This window comes from Podarcis erhardii, assembly GCF_964252035.2.
Source record: "Podarcis erhardii genome assembly, chromosome: 8".
Taxonomy (NCBI): domain Eukaryota; kingdom Metazoa; phylum Chordata; class Lepidosauria; order Squamata; family Lacertidae; genus Podarcis; species Podarcis erhardii.
In genome coordinates, this window is record NC_138499.1 from 6,871,349 (window position 1) to 6,887,829 (window position 16,481).

Genomic DNA, 16,481 nt, shown 5'->3' on the forward strand with positions numbered 1-16,481 from the left:
TTGCAGCACCTGCTGTGGCTGTAGAGGCTGATAGACATGTTTTGTTGCAGCTGGGGCAGATGAAGGTGTTTGGTTGTGCTACTGCAGATGTACCATGGCGTTCCTTCTCTCTGCGCTCCTCCCAGTGGTCATTTCTCCTCTGGTCACTGCGATGGATGCATGTCCTGACTGTCTCCAGGCACTGCAGTCGTCTGCAAGGGATTCCCACACAGCAGGGTTGGTAGCACAGAGTTGGTCTGGCAACGGGCCTGGTGCCACTCTTAAAATTAACATTACTTAGTTCCCAGTGAATTACCGTATTTTTCGCTCTATAGGGCGAACCGGACCATAGGGCGCACCTAGTTTTTTGGGGGGTAAATAAAGGGGGGGAAATTATTTTTCCCCCCCAGCCCCAAAGAGCAAAGAAGCCAAGACAGCGAGCGGGATCCATCCCGCTGGCTGTCTTGGCTTCCTCTTTAGCCACGCACAACCTCTCCAGCCGGGATAACTTGAATAACCTCCCGAGCTTCTCCAGCCCCCAGAACGGGTCCAGGAGCAGGGGCGAGGTTGCGCGCAACCTCGCCTTTGCTCCTGGACCTTGCTGCTATCCGTAAGCCTTCGGAGCCCGGCGGGAACTCCCGCCGGGCTCCGAAGGCTTGCGGATAGCTGCCCAAAGCCCAGGGTGTGCAGCGCTGCGCTCCCCAGGCTTCGGGCTGCAGGCTGCTATCCGCAAGCCTTGGGAGCCCGGCGGGCACTCCTGCCAGGCTCCGAAGGCTTGCGGATAGCTTCCTGAAGATTGGAGAGCGAGAGGGGTCGGTGCGCACCGACCCCTCTCGCTCTTCAGGCTTCAGCGAAAGCCTGCATTCACTCCATAGGACGCACACACATTTCCCCTTCATTTTTGGAGGGGAAAATGTGTGTCCTATAGTGCGAAAAATACGGTACTTCTGTATAAATTTTGAATAATCTAGACACATATAAGCCATCAAATTCATTTGCAGATGGAATTTACAATTATTATTTATTAAATCTGTATACTGCCCTTCATCTGTAGACCTCAGGGGCCGTTCACAAAATAAAAATACAGGATTAAAAGTACAAGATACACAATGCAGAATAAAAACAAAAACAAACCTTCAACTCCCTTCCCTGTCCCCTGTCCCACAAACAATTCAAAATGTAATAGGATGTTAATAGCAAGATTGGTTTGAAGAGGAGTGTTTTCCCCTGGTGCCTAAAGGTATATAATGAAGGTGCCAGCCGAACCTCCATGAGAAGACTATTCTACAAATGGGGAGCTACTGCAGAAATGGCCTGTTCTTACGTTGCCATCTTCTGGATCTCTCGTGAAGGAGGCACATTAAGATGATGATGATGATGATGATGATTTCAGGGTCTGTAGGGTCATATGGAGAGAGGCGGTCCTTGGGGTATTGCAGTCCTGAGCCTTTTAAGGCTTTTTAGGTCAAAATTGGGCCCAGCCAGTGTAGTCAGGCCAGGCTTGGTGTAATATGCTCAAAACTGTCTTGCCCCCATGAGCAACCTGGCCACCTCAGTGGTTTCATGTAGATGTACAATCCATCTTTCTGTTTTTTTGTTTTAAGGGAACAGATCACTCCATAGTGTGCTAGACTGAAACTAAACATCAGACTCTTGCTGCTAGTGGATCCTTCATCCTCAAATTGTTAATAATGCATAAGATATACAAAGTTCTTGCTTGTTTGCACCTCTTAGAAAGGGTCTTGATTTATATTCCTGTCCCACACCATTGGATTATAATGGGCCTTGTAGTTGGAAATTGATGATACAGACAGGACTTAATTCATATTTTGACGAATAGAACTAAATAGGGGAACTGTCTACTATTTAATAAAAGATGCATTCAAATTGTCTCTAATGTCTGAAAAACAAGTCTGTGTGGTGTAATGTAGTAGGCAATGAGATCATCTTCATTTCCATGAATAACTTGGTGCATGGGGAAGCTTTAGTCATGGTGGCCTAAGCAGATTTGTGTGAAGATTGAAAAGGCTACAGGTTTTTGCTTTTTAAATGGGAAAGGGAGCAGCATCCCTACCCCCAAAAATGTCAATCCTCCTACAAACTCTCTGATTCCTTCCTTTCAGAAACGGATGACTATGCAGAGATTATAGATGAAGAAGATACTTATACCATGCCCTCAAGTAAGTAAAATGTTCATTCTGGAGTTTGTTGTATTCATAAACTTCAGAACAGCAATCAGCAGGCCGTTTGCAATTAAGCCAGTTGAGATCCATTGGCTTCAGTTAGTTCAATTGGTTTTAGGTAGCTTGTTGGTCAGAAGATCAATACATTTCAAAACCGGATGGCTTTAAAAGGGAAATGTTGTGGGCAAGAATATTCTTATAGGATTTACATTCTGTTTTCTTCTTCTATCTGTGCTTGATTCATGAAACAAAGCTAACAATTAAACACCCTAGTAGAAATTAAGGGGGGGGGGTGTGTGTGTGAACCCATCAGGTTAGAAAATGAAGAACTGTAGACACCACGTATACCAATAAAATTTAAAATGCTTGAGGAAAAACTTAGTGTGGTATATCTGTTGTTAGCTTGTACCATTTCAGGGGAGTGCTCAAAAGAGTTGAATGATTTCCCCACATTGGACGTCTGCAGCTAGCATGCCAATGGCAGACCCTGCTTATATGTTGAAGGAGTATTTGGGGGGAGCATTCAATTGCTTGAATCCTGCCTGCAGTCTGAAATACAGCCCAGTGACAAACAGCGTTGCATTAATGGGGCTTCGGCTTGGCTGCTTTAGTGCTAAATTCAGTCTTGGATATTGTGGCACTGGTCGACTTCAGAACTTGCCTAGACAAGCCAGGTCCATGAGTGCTTCTGTCTCTTCCCTCTTTCTTTTTTTCCTTTTGTGAGACCAGATGTGTGCTAGCCCCTGGAAATATCAGTTTGCAAGTGCAAGTTTTCAGCCTCCTCCCAAAGGAGGGAAAATGGCTGTGTGAACTGCTGAACTTGGATCTATGTAGGCCACCCTGGAAAGAAGAGTGGACATGAATGTAATAAATAAAAACCCCTTGCAGGGTTGGGTGTGGGGCTGGTTGGATGCTTCTATTGTTTTGGGACATAGTAACGAGAGAGGGTAGATCTCAGAAGTGAGCACTGCATGTTCTGAAGCCCTATCCTAAAACATGCTGCACTTTGCAAATAAAGGCTGGGAACAGGGATTACCAAGGACATCTTTGCCTCTCTTGGGTCATGAAGATGGTGGCAAAAAGAAATTAAGATTTTATACTTGTGGGGCTCACACTAAATTAATATACAAAGTCTCTGTGTCTGTGGGTTTTAAATATTAGCAGTATTTTCCAAATGTTTTATGAATTTGAAGAAGCTATTTCTAAGGAAGTGTTTGATTTTTCTCTTAATTGCACTGCAGAAAGCTATGGAATAGATGAAGGTAACAGGAGATCCTTTAATAATCTCTGTGCTTGCAACTTTGGAATGATGTGATGGTGTCTTTTTTAAAAAAAACTTGACTTTATTAATATAAAATATTAATTAGCTTGATTGTGAGAATTTAGCCAATATATTTGATAGCTTTGGGATTTTAAAGAGGACAATGCATTAGTCAATTAAAAAATTTGTAGGACATATTAAGGCCATTTTTATTGTGTGAGCTGTCCTCACTTATTGTTACAAATACGGTACATGAAGTGTTATAGAATAAGACCTAAAGTACTTGTTTTGGAGGTAGCTGGCAGCAGAAATGAGAAATAAAGCATGTTTCCAAGTAAGAAATGAATTGATTGGAGATACATTGCTTCATGCTCTAGGAAACCACTGGTTTTCTTAGGAATATGCAGTAAACTATAGAAAAAAGTAATAACTAATGCACAATCTCATTATGTCAATTTTGCATCAAATATCACCAGAATTTAGGTGTTGCTTTTGTAAATATCTGGTTCTTTTTATTATCTCCTTCCTTGCACCTCTTTAAAAATACTCCAGGCTGATTTGGTGTTTAACAGTGCAATCCTGTGAATGTTTACTTGGAAGTAGGTCTCACTTGGTTCAGTGGAACTTACTCTCAGGTAATTGTGCAAAGGATTCCAGCCTCAGGCACCCAAAAGACAATATAGCAGAGAACTCTTAAACATACTGTTTATGGAGGCTAACCCATATAATCTAGGCTACTTGCATTTCTTTCCATGTGGTCTTGTAGGTCATAATCCAATTAAGATGTTTTAATTATATTTATTGCATTAATAATAACTAAACACATTGGAACTAATTCAGTACGTCTGGATTTCACAGCATTCTTTTCAGGGTTTTCATTCGAACAGTTGTTTAAGAGGATTCTGCTGTGCAGACCGTATTTTTATAGATTGCGTGCAGCAAATTCTAATCTGTTTTTCAAATGCCAATCATTTGTGCGGCTTACTTTTGAATTTTTTGGCATCTTGTGGATTATTTCAGCTGAAAGCTTTTCATCAGTAGATTGACATTTAAATGGATTCTGTTTCAATAGCCAGGGATTATGAGATTCAGAGAGAACGGATTGAACTGGGACGCTGCATTGGTGAAGGGCAGTTTGGAGACGTTCATCAAGGAGTTTACGTGACCCCAGTAGGTATCCTTAATGTTTTCATACTTTTTCATAAAGTGTATTCTCTTTCTTGTAATTATGCGTTCTGTGAAAACACTGTGTTTCATATACATTTGGTGGATAAACATTTTATTTTATCCAGTAAGAGTAGTGAAAGAATCATAGAACCATAGCTGTCAACCATCCCTTTTTTGGCGGGAAAGTCCCTTATCCCAGTGCTGTGTCCCGCTGCTGTCCCTTATTGATGTCCCTTAAATTTCCCGGGTTTCAAAAGAAGCAGCTCCTCTCCCTCCCTGCCTACCGGCCAGGGAGGAGGAAGGCTTCAGCTGTGTTTCTTGGCTGTATTGCTTACCCAATAAGGAGTCTAAGAAGGACTGGGGGGTGGAGCTTGCATACCTTGTGCCAATCAAATCGGCTGCGTTGCCTTTGCTCAGCGCTTCCCAGCGGAGAGGTGGCGGTGGTTTTCCTTGCTGCATCCCCTTTGCTGGGTTGCTGAGCTGTGGGAACCACCACTTGAGGCTTCGTTTGGCTGCTGGATGGGCTTTCTGCCTTTGGCTCGGAGGGGCTCAGAAGTTGAACATACCTGTGTCCGGAAAATCTCTTTATTTTGGCTGCTAATTCCTTATTTTCGAGGCTGCTGGTCCCTTATTTTCAAATCTGTAAGTTGACAGCTATGCATAGAACTGTAGAGTTGGAAATGACCCCCATATGGGGATTTAACCGTCAACCTTGGTGTTATCAGCACCATGCTCTAACCAAGAATTACAAAGGAGATCCACCACCTTTGTCTGGAGCCAACCTCTGACCTGGGAAGTGAAATATCATTCTGTCTTACTGCTTCACATGGCTTGACAGGGATAGAATTCTTTAGTTTGGGCTTTCTGATTGTTTGTGGAGCCTTCATTATTACTTGAAGTGCATGACATGTGCCTTCATTCCTATTCATGAACTTGTATTTGAAGAAGCTAGAAGTCTATGGTACCTTGTAAGTCAAAGGGTACAGGGCAGGACAGTAGTTCTTCAACACCACATTTTGGGATCTACCCGGGGGGAGGGGAGAGAGAGAGAACTTTACATAATGTGGCTAAATATTGCTCGTGTTAATCTGTCCAAGCCTACATGTTTGTACCTGTGTCTTCAAATAAGTTAGAAGCAGCCCTTATAATTTGTTGTCCATCAAAATACTTGTTTCATATCATACACAGCCTACTGTTACTGCTGCACATTTCACACGAAAATTGAGGTAATTTGTATACAGGTTCCATTCCCCACCCCCCACCCCATATGTGAAATCACATAAAATGGGGAGAACCCTAGAGAGTCCTTCTGGAATGGGTAGGATTTCCTTGCTATGTGGCGGATATAAATAGATACAGTGGTACCTCTGGTTACAGATGCTTCAGGTTACATACGCTTCTGGTTACAGACTCCACTAACCCAGAGATAGTACCTCGGGTTAAGAACTTTGCTTCAGGATGAGAACAGAAATCGTGTGGCAGTGGGGGGAGGCCCCATTAGCTAAAGTGGTACTTCAGCTTAAGAACATTTTCAGCTTAAGAACGGACCTCCAGGACAAATTGAGTTCTTAACCCGGGGTACTACTGTATTTGGGTTTAAAGTGTGTGTGCTTGCACGCTTGCTTGGGTGCAGACACGGAGACACAAACATGCCGTTGCAGGGGGAGTTTTTCATCACTCACTAAAAGTTGTGTCAGTTTGATTTCTCATTTTCTTAAGTTGTCTCAAGTTTGGACAAAGGTTGAGGAATCACCCAGAAATGTACCAGTGGATGCTAGTCTGCCTCCAAAATGACTCACAAGCTCTGTGTTTTTCAAAACTATTACAGAGTGAGAGAATGCTTAGCAATGATTTGTTGCAAATATGTTTTTAAAAACATTTAAGATGTGTTCTATGCAACATTGTTAGAAACAACATTGCCAATGTATATGAATTAATTGAATGAAAATATACACTTGTAACTTACCATGATTTCTTGCAAAAAACAAACAAAAACCCTCTCTCATAGTTGTTGGTTATAGTTCCAAAGGAACAAATATTCACAGGAGGTGACCATTATTTTTATATTGTGGTTTTTCTGTCTTGCAGGAAAACCCTGCCATGGCGGTTGCAATCAAAACGTGTAAAAACTGCACCTCAGACAGTGTGCGAGAGAAATTCTTACAAGAAGCCTGTAAGTTCTAAAATCACTTCCTCTTTACATTTCAGTAAGCCAAGGTGGGGAATGTGTATCATATGGCCACAAAATTTAAGATGCTCTTATAATTCTGAGATCCCTGCTTTTATTCAGTTATCTGTTTTTGAGAGCAAGTTTTCTAGCCTTCATTCTTCGTTATGTTGAAAACATAGCAGCATTAAATGATGAATTTTCAGAGTCAGAGGTATGTAAATAATGGCCCAAATTCATCATGAAAGCTGTAAGCTGACTTACTCTGAGCATTAAGTACACAAACCATCCTGAAACTAAAAGGTAATAAGTATTTTATATTTTTACTATATCACCAATTTTATAGCACTTGTGAAGTGCCATGTTTTATGTTTTTTGTGCTTGCAACATCTCTGGTGGGTCATTGCAGCACACATTTTATTAACGGAGAACAGAACCTGTGGCCAGCTAGAAAGTGAACTTTATCACCACACTTTCATGTAGCTTGTATATTATGAGGCACACCAATTCTGGTTCATGCTGCTGACAAGTTGAACCATTTGCGGCATGTTGAAGTTGTTACCCCAGCCTTTTCTGGGTTCCAAGCCAATGTCTGTGTTTTTAATAAAGCAATGCCTCAATTTTGAAAATAAATGTGGGAGCAACTAAAGAGGCAATGTGGCCATATGCATTCAGATTTTCCAGAAGGGGGCCTTGGCTTCTTTACAGTTTATAATGTAGTATAATGAGAGGGCAGCAAATAACACCAATATGCCTCAGAGCAGCTTCCATTACCTAAAGCTACTTTTTCCACACTTTAAGCATAACCAAAGTTTGGCTCATGCTCAGGGGTTGCATAGATGTATAAGTTTTGTTTTTTAGAAAAAAACTTAGCGTATTCATTATTTTGAGCTTTGCGTTCTATGACAGATTTGTGCAATTACTCTGTTCCGTTGCCATCAACCTTACATTAACTTGAAGTAGGGTTTTACTTATATATGTATATGTATATGTATATATACATATACAGATTGTTTTTAAGGCCACATATTTGAATTACTCTGATACCAATGTACACATAAAACCCTGAATTGCATATCAAGCCAAATGGACAGCTAGCACAGCTTGAGAAGCCGTGTTTCACTTTTTTAATTTCTAGCTGAATCTGCTGATACCAGAAATCAGGATTCTGCTGATATTAGAAATGACTCAAGTACTTTCTCATACTTTCCATCTGTGTGTACAAAACACACACCTCAGTTTGCTCATTTGAGAAAGGCCATGGAGTTCCACACCTGGTTGTCTTGAGTTTTCAGTTCTTTCCTGCTTTCCCTCCCCCTAACTAACTTGGAATTAGATGCTGAATTTGGGGGAAGCTTTGCTTAAAATGAAACTGGAGGCACCTTGGATTGGGCCCAGAAATGAATTGGCAGCCAGTACAGCTGTTTTAAAACAGGGGTTATGTGAGATCTGGAAGGAACCACAACCAGCAATCTAGTTGTAAAGACATTGCAGTGTTTGACGCCAATGGTCCTTGTCAGGAATAACACTGTTCTCCTCACCCCTACATAATCTAGCAACTCTTCAAAACCTAGACATATAGAAGCTGTGGATTTGATTCATAAATCTAGGATTTCAATAAACAGTTTAATCAGAGGAATAAGACATATAATTTGTAACTGCGGGAAAAGCATGAGCAACCAATATAAAACTGCTATGTTTAATAAATGTTTTAGGAATGTTTCTCTGCCCGTTCTGAGATAAAAGGCTGGTGTTCCAGGTTCAGCTATAGAATGCTGTCTCTTCCACAGCATGAATAAATAGATGCACATTTTAGCAAGTGTGAGGTGTTGCTGTTTTTCTGATGAGACTGATAATAGAGCAATTATGCTCATAATAAATAAGATCTGATAAACACCAAAGCACCAAATGAGATTTTCTTGTGGACTCCATACACATGTCAGTGCTAAATTCTATCACCACAGTAATAACATTATGAATCAATCCTAACTAGTTAACTATTCTTCCTCCTCCCTTTATGAAGGATAAATAGCTGAATTATTCATAAACATTGTGACTAGATAAGAAATGCTAAGGTGTCTTACAAAGAAGAAGAAGAAGCTGGGCTTTAGTATTACTCTACTTATTTTACCAAAATGCCTGGTACTAATTTTCTAGAGGGTCTCAACCCAAACAGATTTTGTTGAGTTGGAGTACCTGGTTTAGTCCTATTGAAAGACACTGCTGACTTACAGTGGAAATATCAGTGGTGCTAAATTGCCACCTGTGATGTGCATTCATGTTCAATCTGTATTACATGAAGTGCTTCTGACGCTTCCGATTTCTTAGTCCAGAGTTTGTAACTTGAGTTCTTGTTCCCAGAAGTGTCATTGGCCCACCACCCTATCCTCTTTGAGATCACAGTGTGATTCTTAACAACAAAGCTTACTTTTCTCCATTCTAGTAACTATGCGTCAGTTTGATCATCCTCACATCGTCAAGTTGATCGGCGTTATCACAGAAAACCCCGTCTGGATCATTATGGAGCTCTGTACGTTAGGAGAGGTAGGAAAAGTTTGGAAGCTTGTTATGCCTAAGTCTTGCAGATGTTTTATAAAGAGATTTGGGAGGACTGCTTGTTTTGCCAGCCATGTATTTGCTGCTTGAATATTGCACTCCAAGACACTCATCAAAACTCTGCAGCTGCACAGTTTGGGGTTCAAATTCAACCCTGGAGTAATCAGGCCTAGCTGTGCTTGTGATGGGAGATTTGCACCTGTTTACCCTGGTGCTGTTTGACTCATAGTCCTCAAAGGGGTTCTTTGTAGTTAAGCAGAGAGTGGAACTGATAATAAATTAAAACTTTCATACATGCTGTGCACAAGATGTGTATTAATGGATAACAAGTAAAACCATATTACCCTTGAGAGAGAGCTATTCCTAATAGATTTGCTTGAACCAGGTTATACAGTGGAATTGGAAATTGAACTAGGGTAACTGTTATGTGTAACAGATTGCACAGCTCAGTTCCCTTCTAATGCTTTAGCATTATTGTTTGAAATTCTATTATTATCCCCTTAATGCTGTTCCCAACAGCTGCCGGCAACCTGTTTTCGTCTTCCTTCTTTTCCCCAGAAATGCTTTGATTCATATTACTTGTTTAAAAAATACTGAAGTGATTGCTGTATTTGCCACTTCCTTCCACCTGACAAATTAATATTGTAAAGTGGAGGAGCGGGGGTTTCAATTCAGCGCTGTCAGCCAAATGCCACCAGTTTGGCTATATTGTGGGCTGTAGCCCAGTCCAGTACTTTTGCTGCAGAACTGGGTGGACAGGGCTCATATCTGCCTTATGGCCTCTTGGTCTCTTTTCACATCTTCTGCTAAGTGGTGTTTGGGCATGGGCATGTTCAGGAATGATGGGAGTTGTAGTCCAGCGACATCTAGAGAGCCACAGGCTTCCACCCCGCTCTAAAGAGTCAAGCAAAGACCAGGCAGTAAACAAGAAATAAGAGTCTCAGTGGGTGAAAGTGATCATCAGGCCCCATCATCCCAGGGTGAGGCATGAAGGAAGTAGTGCAGCAACATTCTTAAGACCCAGGGAGTCTTAAGGTGAGGTAGGGATCACAGCAGAGGGCTGCTGGTTGCCGTGTATCTATGGGAGTGGGAATGGGAACAAACCCACAAGAACAAGTAGGAAGAAGCCTGTGGGAGCATTCTGGTGGACATTGTGGGAAAAGGGAGCAAGGCCTGTTATATGACTTTTTTTCAAGGGTTTCCAAATGCCTTTGGCAGGATAAATGCCCAACAGTATTGTAGCCCAAATGTGGCCAATGAGGGGGAAATACCGGCATGAATGGGGAGACTCCCAAGTTTTGCAGAGGTAAAAGAACTGGGGCGGGGGGGAGAGACTAAGGCTCACCCCCCAAAAAAAGAAAAATTAAGGTTGGGTATACTTAGTAGTCAGGGACACGGGTGGCATTGTGGGTTAAACCACAGAGCCTAGGACTTGCCAATCAGAAGGTCGGCGGTTCGAATCCCCGCAATGGGGTGAGCGCCCGTTGCTTGGTCCCTGCTCCTGCCAACCTAGCAGTTCGAAAGCACGTCAAAGTGCAAGTAGATAAATAGGTACTACTCCAGCGGGAAGATAAACGGCGTTTCCGTGCGCTGCTCTGATTTGCCAGAAGCGGCTTAGTCATGCTGGCCACATGACCCAGAAGCTGTGCGCCGGCTCCCATGGCCAATAAAGCGAGATGAGCGCCGCAACCCCAGAGTCGGTCACAACTGGACCTAATGGTCAGGGGTCCCTTTAACTTTACCTTTATACCTATTATAGTCACTGAACTGCTGTTTTCTGTTCTGGAGCTTGGGAGACAGAAAATGGGGTTGTGTTGAATATTTTGGAACAATAAATAAAAGCACCCCGGACAGCAACATTTTGTCACAGACCCCACTTATTCATTCAGCTATGTTTTTATTTTGCCTGAACTTTCTCTCTTTCATCCATAAAGCTGCGGTCGTTTTTGCAAGTAAGAAAATACAACTTGGATCTGGCATCTTTGATACTGTATGCTTATCAGCTTAGCACAGCACTTGCCTACTTAGAGAGCAAACGATTTGTACATAGGTAAGACATCTTCAACCAGCAAAATTTTAGTTTCAGATCCCCAAATGCATACGTTTGTTTGTCTTCTTTAGCAGCCAGACTGTTTGGCTATACTGCTTAAAGATAGGAGAAATGTTTTGTTATCTAGAACTGCATCTTCACATTGGTTTCTGGGATAGCCCCGCGAAGCCTCCTCAGGGCAGCAGGACGAAGGCTCCCCGTGCCCTGAAGAGGCTTTGCGCGGCTAAGCCAGAAGCTAGAACAGCAAGAGGGAGTGCTGCACAGCGATCCCACTTGCTGTTCTGGCTTCTGGGATAGCCGCGCAGCCTGCATTCGCTCCATAAGACGCACACACATTTCCCCTTACCTTTTAGGAGGGGAAAAGTGTGTCTTATAGAGCGAAAAACACGGTAATTTATTAGAACTTAATTTACTGCGTGAATAAAAATACTCCCAAGTTTAGAATAAAACTTTGAAGTTCCAAAATTCATTTGCTTGTTCCCTCTGTTCCCCTGTTGGGGATGCAGCTACACTCAAGAGACTTAGTGAAGAGTGACACCTGCTGGACTGCCGCTTTTTAGTATTTTAAAAAAATATTTGCAGCAAGTGAGTCTGCCAAGACATCTTCTGGTGATTTGCAAATGCAATTTTGAAACCCTTTCAAAACGTGAGAGCTTATCAGCAGTGTTCTTAAGAGCAGGAAGAACTATACTCATGCTGTTTTCTGCTGCAATTAAACTGAAAACCAGTAGAAACAACCCCTCAGATTTCTAAGTAATAAGAGTGAATAAAATGTTGCATTAAATATGGATGACAGAAACATCTGGATGGCACTTGGTTGGCAAAGGCTACTTTAGTTTGTTCAAAGTACTCCATACACTCCATCTTGTAATCCTCACAAAATCCCAGTTAGACCTGGGATTAAAGCCACCTTCTAAATTTATGCTGGAGCTGAGATTGAAACTGGGGGTTTCATGAACAATAATTTGGGAAACAGGAAGTGTAAGCTCCCCACTGTTGTGTTAAAATGCATTTTGTACTTCCTCTTTGGTGTGAAATGCAAGCTTTTTTCACCATGAGGAGAAATGGGAGAGTTCTGATTTATACGGTGAGAGAGGTATGAGCAACAGAAATTTGGAAACTCTTGTACTTCCCAGTTGTTGTGATTCTCCAAGCACCTGCTATCACTCAGAGGCACATGAGTGGATTGGTACTTTACTAGCTTAAAGAATGGGCTATAATTGCTCTTCATGTTGAAAAAATTGTGTGTATGGTAGAGGCAAGAGTCTGAAACTAATGAAGATTTTGTAATTCAACTTCACATGGATAGGGCAAGATCAGCAGAGAGGCGCCCTAGATTTGAAGGTGTTGCACACACTTAACATAAAGAAGGTCTCAATTCAGTGAATTACACTGAATTTTTGGTAACAGGGCAAAGTCTGACTTCTGCAGATGGTTATCCTAGAGGAACATCGATTTGGCTGGGCATAAGGTAGCTTCTTGCATACAGTGGTGCCCCGCAAGATGAATGCCTCGCAAGACGGAAAACTCGCTAGACGAAAGAGTTTTCCGTTTTGGAGGTGCTTCGCAAAACGAATTTCCTATGGGCTTGCTTCGCAAGACGAAAATGTCTTGCGAGTTCCTGCGGGGGTTTTTTTACCCCCCCCTTTTTCTAAGCCGCTAAGCCGCTTATCTGCTAAGCCAATAAGCCGCTAAAAGCCGCTAAACCGCTAATAGCGCTAATCCGCTAAGCCGTCAATGGGCTTGCTTCGCAAGACGAAAAAACCGCTAGACGAAGAGAATCGCGGAACGGATTCTTTTTGTCTTGCGAGGCACCACTGTACTCACATTGTTTTCTCTGTGGATCCTAAACAGACTTTCATATACTATGTTGCGTGTGCACCGAGTGTGGACAGGGTGGTAGGCTAGTGCTGGTCTAGTCCATTGTGTCACTGCTGCTTACCAGGGGGTAGAAGGGGAGGGGTGGTGTGGTGCAAACACACTGGCAAGAGCACCAGATTGACTCCACCAGTGTGTTTGAACCACACTGCCCTCTCCCCTCCCCTCCCTTTTTGCCTAAGTTGCAGCAGTGTGACCTACTGGAGGTCAGGTGAACAGGAGCAGCCCTCCATGCTGTCCGATACTGGTAGTGCACTTGTCATTTCTTTCTTCTTCTTTTTTTAAATAATATTTATTAAAGTTTCCAGAATAAAAAAGGAAAGAAAAAAGAAAGAAAAGGATAAAGTTTACACTTAATTTCATTGACATCTTTCCAGGACTCCCCCCCTCCCCCTCTTGTATTCCATTTCCATTAGATTGATTCCACAAATTCTTACCCCAAATTTTAAAACCTTGTTATAATTATAATTAGTCCATTTATTCAAAATTAATTTATCTTATTTAACCATTTCTCTTTATATTTTTATACTTCCCTAAGATCGACCCCAATTCCCTTCCACGAATTCCCCTATTTTTCTCACACAACAAGAGAAAATGAAAAAAAAAGAAGATAAAAAATATGTAATTTTACAGCCTTTGGATTCCAAATCTCCCCCCCCCCTTTCCCGGTTTCGATCCTCAAAATCCATCCATCTGTCTACTGCCAGACTGGAGATCCCACGTCCATGTCTAACTCTCTCTCGAGTCCGCTTTGCCGTCTTTTTGGTAGCTTTTAATTTCAGAAAGTCCAATCTCGGAGAAACTCTCAGAAAAAATCATTCTTCTTCCATCCAGACCTCTATATTTAAGAGTATAACTCAAATTCTGTTTCTTGATCCTTTTAAAGTCTGGATGTCCCAAATGTTCCAACTTCGAGTTTAGTCCAGCTCTTATTCCTCAGGTTTCTTTTTCCTGTTCTGCTGCAAAAACCTTCTAATTCAGAAACTTCTGGTTCCTCTACAGAGGCTTTATTTATTCAGAAACATAAACTTACGTCAAGTCCCTTCCTTTCTTCAATAGATAAATCCATTGTCTCCTTTAGTGTAGAAACCTCTGTAGACAAAATAATGCTTCGGTTTTGCAGCTTTCCCAAGAGATAACAAATCCTGCTCAATTTCATAGTAATTTTCCACTTGCTGTCACTGTTGCAATGTCCCAGAACTCCCTCTAGAGGGAATAAGGTAACTTAATTTCTTTCCAGATCAGACCCAAAAGTCAAATAACTTGTTGCCTTTGTTTTCAATAGTTTATGTCCAAATTGTAACAAATTTAGCCAGCAAAGCCATCGTAACAAAGTTCTCTTTTATTTTCCTGCTTTGACAGCTACTTTGACAGCTGTCAAAATTTCTGTGTCTCTTCACCAGTCTCTCATAACGGATCGCTCCCGGTTCCCGGGGGGTTACATTTTAGTTCTCACCAATCAATCTTCTCCTCCAGCACAATTACTTGTAATTTCCCTTCGTGAAATTAACTTTTTCCGAATAAATAAGTTCATCTCTCGATCTTAATTGTTAAATCCTTGCGTTAAAACCTCTACAACAGGGGGGGGGGGCGGACTTCCTTTTTGCACCTCCCCCGCTCGCTCCAAATTCATAAATCAGATTTTTCCTTTTAAGTCCGGAAGATTTACTCACGGGTTTTTCTTTTGAGTCCAAATTTTCAATAGAAGAAAGTCGGTGCTCTCCGCCGAATGGCATGCGGCTTCGCTAGGCAGGGGAAGCAGTGGACTCATAGCACCCCCCCCGTCACCCGCTCCGCAGCCTTTAAAAAGGCTCCTTCGCGGGTCGGGGGGGCGCAAACGGTGCCCGCCGAGTCACCAAGTCCATGGGCATCACCGCCCATGGTTTTTGAGGGTCCCCGCGTCGCCGGCGCGGCGGGACCCAACCCCTACCCAGCAGGCTCCCTCCGGAGCTCGGAGGGAGTCCGCCATTCGGCGATGGCGACGACCCGGAAGTCCAGTGCACTTGTCATTTCTACCAGGAGAGATAACTTGGGTTAGTAAGGGAGAATAATGCTAGATTTCAGTGTGATGAAATGCACAGAATATTGCTAATAGTCAAAACTTTTGATGCCTTAAATTTATGTGAAAGGAAATAACTGTTGTGTCCTCTGGCAGGGATATTGCTGCTAGAAATGTGCTTGTGTCCTCCACGGACTGTGTGAAATTAGGTGACTTCGGTTTGTCCCGGTATATGGAAGATAGTACGTATTATAAAGGTAAGAAAGGGGAATGTTCAGCAAGGCATGGTTTCTAAAATGTACTCAACGTCATTGTATTTACTAAGTCAGTTGATTTTAAGATGGTACATGTGACATAATACAGAACCACAGTATAATGGCAAGTAAAATCAAACCCATCCCAGTTTAAAAAATAAACCAATGTTGTATAAATACATTTGGAAGAAGCCAGGAAAATGTTATTTCTGCAAATTATTCTGCTTTGCAGCTTTCTTAAACAAGTAACCAGATTTTATCTGCCCAATGACATTCAGCACCTGTCGGTTTAAAATATCACACTTTTCCTTAGAATTGCACACCTGATTTATTTTAATGGAGACCTAGGGAGCCAAGCTGCATGCATTCTGCCCTCTTGCCCTCTGTGGTGTATGTGGAACAACAATCCAGATTCTGGGCCAGCCTAGTGAAAAACAAGGCCTGTAAACTTGGAAGAAGTCAGAGTGCATGTGAGTACCAAAGAGATCAGATGGCAGAAAAGCCTGTCGCAAGGCAGTGGCTTAGCAAGGCAGGGCAGAGGAGTGCAGCAGGAGAGGAGTAAACAACAACCAAAGGGGCATCATAATCAGCAATACAAGTGGCTCAGTGCAGCTTGACCGTAACATTAGGTTTTTAGTCTCTGCTGTTACTTATACTCCTTTCATGAAAGTACAACTGTGAGGCACCTTCCTTGGTCTTCGTCTTTGTAATTGACGCTACACTCTGAGAAGCACGGCACAAAAGGATCTTTACAAATGGCCAGGAGAAAGAACACTGTGTATACTATTGAAGATAATCAGCTGAATATACTTTAGCATTAGCAGTTAACGGGTCTTCAGTAGTTGTGATTTATACCTTCCAGCTTCCAAAGGAAAATTGCCTATCAAGTGGATGGCACCAGAGTCCATCAACTTCCGACGTTTTACCTCAGCCAGTGACGTCTGGATGTTTGGTAAGTGATGATGAGCTCCATTTATAGGGTTGTTT

General features: G+C 42.2%; 1 protein-coding gene across 13 annotated transcripts in view; it reads left to right on the plus strand.

Annotated features, from left to right (window-relative positions):
- The window catches only part of PTK2 (protein tyrosine kinase 2), a 197,289-nt gene that overhangs the window by 142,161 nt on the left and 38,647 nt on the right, over positions 1-16,481 (plus strand). For 8 of the 13 annotated variants that reach the window (XM_081874061.1, XM_081874050.1, XM_081874060.1 and 5 more), the window contains 8 exons: positions 2,103-2,159; positions 3,404-3,424; positions 4,496-4,593; positions 6,679-6,763; positions 9,201-9,301; positions 11,248-11,363; positions 15,397-15,497; positions 16,357-16,446. In XM_081874061.1, the coding sequence (XP_081730187.1) occupies positions 2,103-2,159; positions 3,404-3,424; positions 4,496-4,593; positions 6,679-6,763; positions 9,201-9,301; positions 11,248-11,363; positions 15,397-15,497; positions 16,357-16,446 (669 nt within the window). The remainder of the gene's footprint in view (positions 1-2,102; positions 2,160-3,403; positions 3,425-4,495; positions 4,594-6,678; positions 6,764-9,200; positions 9,302-11,247; positions 11,364-15,396; positions 15,498-16,356; positions 16,447-16,481) is intronic. The other 5 variants (XM_081874052.1, XM_081874053.1, XM_081874055.1 and 2 more) reach the window with 1 other exon arrangement.